At 42.5% G+C, this 11,599-nt stretch overlaps 1 protein-coding gene across 2 annotated transcripts in view; it reads left to right on the top strand.

Moving 5' to 3' along the window:
- Positions 1-11,522, top strand: part of LOC112569065 (high affinity cGMP-specific 3',5'-cyclic phosphodiesterase 9A-like) — a 42,527-nt gene extending 31,005 nt beyond the window's left edge. For both annotated transcript variants that reach the window (XM_025246719.1, XM_025246720.1), the window contains 9 exons: positions 1,070-1,144; positions 1,616-1,702; positions 2,832-3,019; positions 3,196-3,352; positions 4,435-4,551; positions 5,452-5,556; positions 5,820-5,949; positions 6,229-6,324; positions 8,524-11,522. In XM_025246719.1, coding sequence (XP_025102504.1) covers positions 1,070-1,144; positions 1,616-1,702; positions 2,832-3,019; positions 3,196-3,352; positions 4,435-4,551; positions 5,452-5,556; positions 5,820-5,949; positions 6,229-6,245 — 876 coding nt within the window. In that variant the 3' untranslated portion in view covers positions 6,246-6,324; positions 8,524-11,522. The remainder of the gene's footprint in view (positions 1-1,069; positions 1,145-1,615; positions 1,703-2,831; positions 3,020-3,195; positions 3,353-4,434; positions 4,552-5,451; positions 5,557-5,819; positions 5,950-6,228; positions 6,325-8,523) is intronic.
- Positions 11,523-11,599: the final 77 nt, after the last annotated feature.

The following is an 11,599-nucleotide window of genomic DNA, read 5'->3' on the forward strand; positions in this document are numbered from 1 at the left end:
AGGTGTTCAGTGCTCGTGCGTTGAATGTTGTAATTATCTGAAGTGCATCCTACAGTACTAACATCATGTGTGTACATGTTTGTGTGATAACTGTTTGATAATGACTAGTTATGTTGTGTAATATCTCTAAATGCTTATGTTGTTTATCTACATGCGCCTAGAGTGTTTGTAATGTGTTCTTTGGCCTCAGGAAGTAGTCCAGACTGTTTTCACCCCAGAAACATCACATGACATGCCAGTCTGTATCTACCTGTAGTGTTTGTTCTGTATCTTACTGCCAGTGGAAATGTAAATATAAAAGCCCACGTTCGTAAAAAGAATTATATTTAATAAATTACCTGCCATAAGGATTTGAATGTGACATTAATTAAAGCTCTATAATCCTGGAGGCTGGTGATTTATGTAAAACCTTTGTGTTTTTGCAGCGCATAAAATCAATTTGTAAATGCACTTGAAAGTCTGTGATTATTTGAAATCAGATTTTATTATTACCTGAAAAGCTCCGACATCACGCAAAGACGCCTACCTGTGCACGAGTCAGGCTAGGACGAGCTTTGAACTCAGGCTCACCACATTAGCTGCTGCCACCTTTGCTTTTTGCTGTGTAAAGGTCACGTGGGCTGCTTTGTGATGTGTACTCAGTGGCATGGCTGTAATTACTTCCGCGGAATCTTTCAGAAACTCTGAGGAGAATTTTTTTCTGTCATGTCAAAATAAATTGAAATTATAGTTCCTAATTAAGATTAAAGTAGGTGCTCTGTAAATATTATTCACTTCTATTACAAAGACAGCGCTTGTCTGTTTAAGAAATGTCTTTTAGTGCTTCGAGTTTAAAAAGTCATCTGTTCAATATAAACATGTCTTTCATGTTCAGTTTATTCTTAAACAACAAATATGAAAAGGCTTTATACCAGCAATCCATAAGGAGTTTAGACTTTCGCCTGATTGCATTATATAAACATCATGTTGTTTATTCTCGTGATTTGCCTGTTTCCACTTGTCTGGTCAACATTTTAAGTTTATTATTAAACTCATGAACTCATGTTGTCTGGATCTTTTTGTTTTGAAGTACACGTTGTCAAAGGAGACAGTGGATTACCTCAAGCAGCCGACGTTTGATATTTGGCACTGGGAGCCCAATGAGGTTAGTTGATGATTCTTCACTTGCACTCTGACATCTCTGAAGGTTAGAGCACGTGACTCTAGTACACCTGTCACCTATTGAACCCTGGAGCACTGGAAAGTGACCTCAGCAACAAGGTGTGAGTTGGAAGCACGCAGGCAAATCAATGGCAGCAAAAACCAAGACTTGCCTCCTTCTACTCCTGCAGCCACTCAACTGAACTAAGAACATGTGGACATGCAAAGTGTTCTATACATAGACACTAGGTTTTACAGGTTATAAACAGGTCCATGGATTTTTACTTTGTGCAAAAGTTACTTTACAGATTTTTTTAAATGAAGTCGTCGATTGTGGAGAGAACTGGGCAAGGTGAGGTGGTTCCAACAGCCAGTTGCTTCAGCCTGACCATTAGATACAGTAATGATAAGGGCTGCCCTTAGCTTCCTTCTTCTGTGAAAATTGGTGAGATCGATATTTTTCCGACTTTTTCAGATGCTGAGTCTCTTGGAACACATGTACCACGAAGTAGGGCTCGTGCAGGAGTTCAACATCAACCCCATCACTCTCAAACGATGGCTGGTACGCTTGTTGCTGGAAACATTTTTGTCATTATTTGGCTCTTGTCTTGAAAAAAACATAATGTTCAGGCTTTCATTTATTAGTAATTTGTCTTATTTTTTTATGATTAGTAGTATTAAAGAAACGACCATCAAATAGTGTCTTTGACTTTCTCTGTTTTGTCGTCCATCTCCACTTCTTACATTTGAAATGGTAGCAAGAAAGGATGACCATTTCACAATGTAACATTCATTTTACTCACTTTGCTTTGTGGAGGTTTTCTGACTTCCGGCCTGTGATGGCTTTCATTATTATGTGGGTTCGAAAATGTTAGAAAAGTAGACTGCTAAAGGTCTCTCCTTATTTTTCGCTGTACATTAGAAATAACTTTTTCACATACAATGAACTTCGTTTCCTCCTAACTACCTTTGAAGTTTGAATGAAATGCTAAGGACAACGGCCTGAAATGGAACCAGCCATGTTGACACAGACTGCTTGAACTTTGTGTCTGTTTATTTATGTGTTTATCCACTAAGAGCGAAAAAGACTGACTCTTGTTACCGTTGTTTGAAGAGAATGATTTATTTCAATAAGTCCTTTCCCTTAGGCCATTTTATGATTTATGGATTTATATATGTGATTATTATTCATAAAATACAATTTGGGATGAGCATAATAAATTAGGCGCCCACATCAAAAAAAAAAAGTGAAAATCATTAGTCACGTGGCCTCTTACGAACGAAGGAAAAAAGGGAGGGAAGGCCACATTGTTTTTAAAGGGATGAACCTGCGGTCACTCATTGTCTCCCTGTAGCTGGTAGCTTACCTTCTTGGACCTGAAGGTCTTTGGTGGCAGTTTACACATGGATGGTATCTGGACTGTCTGCTACGACACAAACTTTATTTCTTTGAATAAACACATTCTTATTTCTGTTGTGTACCAATACATGTCTTTGTTGTCTGCTACATCATCATCATCATCATCATCATCATCATCATAATCATCATCACCATAAACAAAATATGATAATTTTTTTTGTATTTTGTTTGACTCTTTGTATCGAATATTTGTATTGAAGCTGTCATATTGTGCCGACGTGGTCTGTGATTGTTCTTGCTCTGTCTGCTCATGTCCATCTTGCGGTTGCAGTTGTGTGTGCAGGAAAATTACCGCAACAACCCCTTTCACAACTTCCGGCACTGCTTCTGCGTGAGTCAGATGATGTACGGCATGATTCACCTGGCCAAGCTGTGGGAGCGCATGTCCAGGGAAGACCTCGGCATCCTGCTCACGGCCGCCGTCTGCCACGATCTCGACCACCCCGGGTACAACAACACGTGAGTTGCGCCCCTTGCGTTACTGCCCTTTGTTTGCCTACACCAGTCCATTGTGAAGAAAGTGAAGAAACCACTGAGTGACCGACTGAGCTGAGCTGACTGACTGACTCTTTCGTCATAAGGTGTCCTTTAGAGATCAGCTTAACCTGTCATCTCCCATCTCAACCTGTCCTCAGATATCAAATCAACGCCCGCACGGAGCTGGCCATCCGGTACAACGACATCTCGCCGCTAGAGAACCATCACTGTGCAGTGGCCTTCCAGATCCTGTCCAACCCAGAGACCAACATCTTTGCCAACATCGACAAAGACACTTTCAAGAGAATCCGAGCAGTGAGTGCACTTGTGTGTTGTGATGTAGTCCTTCCTCGTTGTCTTGATGCCATGATTCCAGAAACTGTCTGACAGTGGTTGAGGCTAGCGGACTACAGGCAAATAGCTTATTCATTGGAAGATGGCAAGAATAATAAAGATGATGAAAAATAATCTTGATAAACACCCATGACCTAACTTAGATTGCCATGAAAACTGATGTTACATGGCAGATAGTGCATGGTGACTGCCATTGTAAGCAGTGACTGAGAGCAAGGGGCAGCTAGTCCTTTACTTGTTATTCATCTCACATCATCTCGATGTAATAACTAATAAAGAAAAAGACAGTTTAAAGTTCTGTCGTCTTTAAATAAGACAATTCATTGTATCAACGCTAGGGAGTGGGAGAAGTGAATCCTACAACCATGTGACTTATATCCTAAGATAATGAACATCTGGTGACGTTATGGAGGAGATCACCAGACGTCACCAGCGCAGCCAGTTTACCTCCCCTTGCTGAATACTTGCGTGGTTTTCTCCTCGTGCTCGTCTTCACTGACATCAGTGGCTGGTAGATAATTTTAAAAGCTCAGATCGAATAGGACAGGTGTTTGTAGAGCTTCACAGGCAGACCATTGGATGCGGGGATGGACTTGCATCCTTCGCTCTCCTCCAAAAACTGCATTCTTCTTTCCTCAAATGTAATTCTGACGACTGTAAAACCACATTATCTCTCTGTCTGTATCGTGTGAGGAAGTGTTACTAAACTATATTCAATGCTTTTATGTTTTCCACATCTTCCCATGGCAGATGTATATTTCTTATTACACATCACTCCCCTAGTAATCGAAGCAACAAAAATTCGCCATGTTGTGTCTGTCTTTCTTTCCCTGGCTGTCACTGTCACTGTTACACTATGTCCTACTTGTCTCTCATGCCATGACATGCTATTGTCTTTCTCTCTCTCTTTAATGTCATATCATGCGTTTCTCGCTTAGTCCCCCTTCCTCCCGTTTGTTTGACCTGCAGTCCTGTGTGTTCATCTGGTTTGACAAAGTAGAAGAGTGATTCAAATGTTTAACAGTTTTGTGTTGTGTACACAGGGTATGACAATGCTCATCCTGGCCACTGACATGGCGCGGCATGGAGAGATCATGGAGAGCTTCAAAGAGAAACTCAACGCCGGCTTCGACTTCCACAGCAAGGAACATACAGACACGGTACAGTGAACATGTAACACAATGTTCAGTGAACACATAACACAGACAATGGGCACTGAACATGTTGTAACACAAGTGCTGCTTTCTTCTGTCTTTCAATATACACCCTGACAAAATCCTCTTTACCCAGATTTGAGGCAGTTTACATAAAAATATGTCTAAATATAAATAGTTGGTGTGATCGACATACAAATATGAGATTTCGATTCTCAGGACAATATCCCTGTACCCGCAGGATTTATTTTACAAGCAGGGTATAATTTTTCAAACCAATATTTCGATATAACATGTTTCAACAGTACGGGAAGGAAATGGCACTCAAGATGCCAAACTTCATTATTTGCCGGCCGTTCATGGAAATATACCGGCAGAAGTACACTCCCTCGTGCGGGGTTAATGCGAGGTTATTCTGGGCCTGGATGTAATTCCAGACAATTCTGGAAGCAACGATTCCTATGGCTTGATAGTTAACGAGGGGGGAGGTGTTTGACGAGACGAGGACCCAGGTTCACGAGGCTGGCCCCAGTTTTCTTGCCATTGGATCGATTGCTCTTGTCTGGCCCGACATTCACTTGTATTTAACCCCTGACCCCTACCCCACCATACCCCACCCTACCCTAAGCATCGGCTGCTGTGTGATTTGGTTTGTTAAATATGTATGTGGTTGTACAACAAGCATTAGCCAGTCGTCTTTTATTTCTTTTTTTTTTTCCTTGTGAGTTGCCTTTCATTGCTTCGTTTTATTTTTGTGTTTTGTTTGTAGTTATTGTAACAATCTAGAAGTTTACTGAGTTGTCATAAATAGAAACATTAAAGCTTACTTTAGGTCTTCTATAGTCAGAGCACTACAGAAGTGGAATGACAATGACTCGTTGATTGTTGTTGTTGTCGGTGGTGCAGTTGAAGATGATGCTGATCAAGTGTTGCGACATTTCTAACGAAGTGCGTCCTATGGAGGTGTCGGAACCTTGGGTGGACTGTTTGCTGGAGGAATATTTTAACCAGGTGAGAAAAGTTTCAACCAGAGGTGAAATATTTTAACCTAGCGAGGACCACATTCAGTGACCACACGTCCAGCAGACTGAAGTGCATGGAAAAAAAAAGGAAAAGGAGAGAATTTTGAAAATAATGATTGTAATTAAATTATCGATTCCGCTGCTAAATGCGGCTCATGTTACTATAATTTTTTTGTATTTTCAAGCTTTCGTGTCACAGCCTTGTTTGCAGCAACAGAGATGTCTCAATCCTAATGTCGCCAATTGTTGCAGTCTGACCGCGAGAAGATGGAGGGACTGCCCGTGGCGCCATTCATGGACCGAGACAAGGTGACCAAGCCCACGGCACAGATCGGGTTCATCAAGTTCGTCCTCATCCCCATGTTTCGAGACTGTTGCGAAGGTTACTTGCTGATTCATACTCTAACACATCTTGAAATCGGTCGCAAGTAAATATTTAGTTAACTGCTTCTGCAGATTTCTTGACTGACAGCTCAGGCAAAACATTTGTTGGCTTTCTTTCCTTCTTTCTTTCTGTCTTCCTTCTTTTTTTTTTTTGCTTGTCCTGTCGATCAAAGATGAAAACAGACCCCTTTCAAATGTCTCGCAGATAACTTTGTAATATAATTTTGCAATGAAAGAAAGCGAATAAAGACAAGGATTTGGGGAAACTGTCTGACAGGTTTTTCCTCAGTTTGAAGAGGTCATGGTGCGACCCTTGCAGATGGCCAAGGACCGGTACGAGGCCATGAAAAATGAGGAGGATGCGGCCAAGCAGGTTTCACTTTTGTTTGTTTTTTTATCTTTCAGTTTGCTGGATGATTGTTCGTTTGTTGATCGGCTGACTGGCTGGCTGGCAGTTTAGTTGGTCGGTTAAGCGCAGGCACAATGTTTGCGCAGATGGAGTTATAAACAGTTTTGCCAATGTGTCTTTGTTGTGTAAGGACCTCTCACTACTGATGTAGACGGAAAATTGCATTTACCTCTCAGCCTCCTACCAATGTCTGTACTCACCTGTTGGAGTACAATACTCACCCCGTTGTACAAACAAGGAGAGGTAGTTTATACCTGAGAACACGTCTGTCCTGCACATCTGTTCCTTACACAGTACACGTTAGTCGTTCGTAAAGTACACGTGTCGTGTATATGTGTATAGTACACATGGTGTGTATAATGTCTTTGTTTGTTTGTTTGTTTTTTATTATGTTTGTCGTGCGCAAAACCACGTGTTCACCTCTCAAGGTCGCTGGGTCAAAGGCGTTTGTCCCTCGTGAAGGACACGGGGTGAAGGTCGTTGTCAGACATTCAATGGTGGACTTGGTGCAGTGTACACTTCTTCCCCAACATCGCCACAGCCCCCATCTCAGTCGACATATTGGTCTGTCTGCTGCAGATCGACCGTCCTGAACGTCTAGACAATTTCCTCGCGATCGCTTCTCCTCCCTCACCCCTCCCTGTAGATATGCGTGACGGCATCAGACGAGAAAATCCCACAGACAGCACGCCACCGTCATCAAGCACTCGGTCATGTCTTCCATTTAAACCAGCCTGGTCTGGGGGCTCTGAACACACGACGTACGTCACATCAAGCGGTGGTGTCACTTTAAGTTTTCGATACGTCACACCAAGCTGTGTGGTGTGTGACATCCAGGTTTCATACGTCACGATGAGCGTTGCGTAACGGACACGTTGCACACCCCAGGCAGGCGTCAACAAAGTCCTGACAACAATTTTCTCTTCCACCGCTGAGCGTTTCAACAAACTTGCTAATTGGTCACTCGTGACAGGAATCTGACCTCACCCCCTCTAGTGCGCCGTAGGTCATAGAGGTCACAATGTTCTCTCACAAGTCTCACAATGATCTCACACATCTGCTGCCTCTCTCCATAATTACATTTCAAGAGTTGCACGTTTTCACAAGAACAATATTCATGCTAATTTTTGCTTATAATTGGCGCCTTCAAGATTCCCTGGCATTTTCTCATTCCACCAATTATCTTCATCTTTATCGTTGTCATCATCATTATGGAAGACAAATGTAAAGTCGCGATGAGAGTTCTGGTCATCAGTAAAAGCCCTTCTGTCGTCAGCAAAGATCGTCAAAGGCCTGGGTCACCCTCCCCGTGTGGAGGAGGGAAAGAATAGAGCAGAACAATAACACACCGGTGTGTTTACTACACAGAGAGCTTGAGATGACGAGAACAGAGATCAATAACAAACACACAAGAACCTTGTCTCTAGGACAACCAGCCTCCCTCGTCAGTCCGTTTAGAAAAAAAATGGATATGAAGGGGAAAAATAACGTGCCCATGCTGTTTTAATAAGCATTGATAGGACCGTCTGTGACAGCTATCATTTTTGTCAGGCATCGCCATTCGTGGTGATGGTGGTCGATGGAGGAATTGCAGGTCTGTGAGCACAGAATGGCGGCACCACCACTCGACTCCTCCTAGCGTAAAGCCCTCGACAAGCGTGAGATGCGGCAACAAGCAGCATACCTTTCATGTCCTCAACTCACCTAAACACCTCGGACACTGACAGTGTCATGTGAACAATCATGTCCTCAGCCCGTGTAATGACCGGAGACTGGCAGTGTCATCTCTAGTCCTCAGAGAAGCTGATGAAGGGAGCATTGATCTCCTCTTTGCACGAACAACGACCAGTCTACTCGACACGAGAAGCAAAACAAACAAAACAAACAGTGTGCCTTGCTTTATTTTGTTTGTTTGGTTCTGTTTTGACAAGCGTTCTAATCATCGTCAGCAGACCCATTGTCAACGATGTCAGCGATGTTTTGCAGAGTGTAACACAAAAGTAACTAAAATGTCCACAAGGCAAAAATTATGTTTAACGTATAAAAGAATTCATGGGTCTGAATGTGCTTCTTCTTATTATTTTATTATTATATTATTATTATTATTATTATTATTATTATTATTATTATCATCATCATCATCATCATCATTATTTGTTTCAGAAATCTGGCTAGCAGGACGCCATGGAGGTATCTTCTTCCGCCCAGACAGAAGTGTAAAGCTGTGGAAGAAACCATTGGGTGCCTTGAGGGATACCGTCAGTCGTGTGTGCGAGTCTCGCTGGCGTTTCGTTGTTTTGTTTATTGTTAGATGTTTTGGACTGTGGAGTGGTGCAGTGGGCCAACGTTTTGTCAACAACGCCGGTGTGAGACTCCTACAGAGAAGAGTGGACGGTGAGAGGTCACAGTCCGGTTGTCTCCTTTTGTTTACAGCTGGACGAGAGTGTAAACGTCACTCATTGGCTTGAATGTGATTGTGACGTGCTGAGCAGTGACATGTACATACAACATGGCGTCTAACATGACGTCAGCGACCTGACCATGAATGACGCGCATGCGTAAAAGAAATACTTTTACCGGCATCCGGTATTTAGGTGTTGAGCAGATTAATCATAGACAAGTGTGACGTATGTGAGCAACATGGTGTCCGTGGCAAGACAGAGGTGACATCACTTCCTCTTGACAAGCCTTTCGCCTGTAGATGTGTGAAGTCGCCCCAAGATTTCTCCAAGGCTCTGGAGGCTGGTGTCGTGGCCACGTGAAGTTTGGGGTTCACATCTCTGTTCACCAAATTTGTGCATAATTTGTTTACCCGCCATGAACTTGTTTGGTGGGAGGAACATGAGGCTACTCACGATATATATTTGAGTATTTTATGGGACTGAGACAGACAGACTTAGGGAAGTCAGGTCCTTTTTGAAAACTTCATTTTGTCTGTTTGACTATTACTAAGTTATTACAAACACCGATTTCTGTTAGTTGACCACTTCTATGTAGGACCTTGACACAAGGCAATGTGCCTAGACAGTGAAACACTGTGTCACACATAATGTCACACATTGTTATGACATGTAATGTCGATTACTCATTGTCAGACATTGTGTCATATGCAGTGTCACAGTTTAGCAGTTCTGCAAAGAAATTCAGCTAACATTCTTTTGTTGCCAATGTCATGAGCAGACGGTGATAGAAAGTGTCAGGTGTTGGTGAAGATGAAAAGAGAGAGTAATTCAGGAGAATTAAAAGTAAAATAATTGTACTGAAAATAATGGTTGCCGAACGTCTGCTACTAATAACAACAATGACTGCAACATGTTTCCTACTCCAAGTCATTATCACATTTTTCTGGTTCTGTATACGTGTGCTACACCTGTCAGGATGAGTAGCCTCTCAACCAGGTGTTGGGTCTCACTGGGTCCTAAAGCTCCACATCATGTAGGCGCTCGGTTGTCTCCCTTGGGTGACGGTAGAGTTATCCATCCACGGACATTGGTGTACGGAAGCTGTTCCACGTTCCTTTTACTGACAGCAGGGTACAGTGTGTTGGGACCATTGTCGTAATACAGGTCACTGTTTGGTGACCTCTGACCTCTGGGGTCCCCCTGTTACTGGGCTGTTGTACTCCCGGGTCACATAGTCACTGTGTGTGTGTTGCTGTATCCTGGGTGGATGACCTTAGTGTTGCTGACGTACAGTGAGCATACGGGGCTGAGCGAACCTTTACTACATATCACGTGATAAGTATGAGAGTTCTAAATATAACCCACCCACACACACACCTTGAACCTCCTTGCTGGCAATCAACGTATCATCACTTTAAAATCAGTTGTATTTATTTCCTTTATACTTTTTCTTTGTAAAATGTCAATATTGTTGTCTTTTTATTTTTCCTTCTTAACTTCCGTCTGTGTACATGATGTCTTCCCTTCCTTGTACTTCCTTTGTCGCCGTCTGTCTGCATCTCATTGTAACAGCAGGGCTGTGAGGCGCCTGAAGGTGAAAACAACCGACCTTTCAGTTTCACTCACACTAATGAGTTGAAGCAGTCTATCGCACTTTTATTTTAAATATTCGTGAAAGCACTAACATGAACATCGCCATACCTTGATCACTAAACACCTGACAGGAAAGTTGTTATGTCCTTCACAACAATTTTATTGTCAACACCTTTAGTCAGGTTAGTGCACGGCTATCCAACTATTTCATTAACCAATGACTTGGGATTGTCGACGAATTCGGTTAGCCAGACTTTTGGTTAGCCGATGATTTGTTTAGTCAATAGTTTGGGTTCGCCAATCATTTTATGTTTTTTCTTCTTCTACTCCCGACCTTGCATAACTTCATGATGCCGTCCATTTTCAAAGAATTATCTTTTTTTTGTGAACGTCCTACATGATGCACATACTCCTTCGTTGAAATGTAACATTCGGCATTTACCTGTTGTTTTGATGAGTGTTATTTGCATTGCGGATAAAAGCCACTACTTCTTAGGTAAGCAGTGAGGATAGGGAAGCTGTAGATGATTTCCTCGTTAATTTTCTCGTTGTTATCTGTTGGTGTGATATCACCGTTGCCATGGCTGTACAGACTGTAATGGTGGACACGTTATCAGTAATGCAACACCGATAAATATTGTCATTTGTTTGGCACTCCAAGCTTTCACAATGTCACCGGCATGTTGTTTATTATTGTTTTTACAAACCTTTATCACTTTTACTACCTTCGTGGTGATCACTTGTTGTTAAATATTAGAAGGCAGGACACCGGGAACATCTCTGGCTGCGGTTCTCGAAGCGCGGGTCGTGATTACAACATCCACAGGGACACTCACAGGACGCAGCGCTGAACTCAGGAGATCAAAGACACACCAATGACCTATGACCTCTTCCCTGGACCGCAAGACCGCCGTCATGCTTTGTGTCCTTCAGAGTGTGGGCAGGTCAGGTGTGTTCTACCATCGTCCACAAACAAGTCCCACTGAATTCGGACGCTTGAGTGACAGGACAACATGATGTGACAACGCGCCAGGGTAAAGGTCAAAAGGTAAAGGTCAAAAGGCGAAGGTCAAAAGGTGAAGGTCAAAAGGTGAAGGCTTTGTGAAGGCGGTGACTTCAAGGATACTGGGATTTTATGAAATGATATAAATTCACTATATTAATCATGTCAGTGTGTCTAGGCTTTTTTCAAGGAAAAATGACGAGAAAGAAGTAAAAATGAGTGAACGAATGAAAGAGCAAAT

This window comes from Pomacea canaliculata, linkage group LG7 (genome assembly GCF_003073045.1).
Source record: "Pomacea canaliculata isolate SZHN2017 linkage group LG7, ASM307304v1, whole genome shotgun sequence".
Lineage (NCBI taxonomy): Eukaryota > Metazoa > Mollusca > Gastropoda > Architaenioglossa > Ampullariidae > Pomacea > Pomacea canaliculata.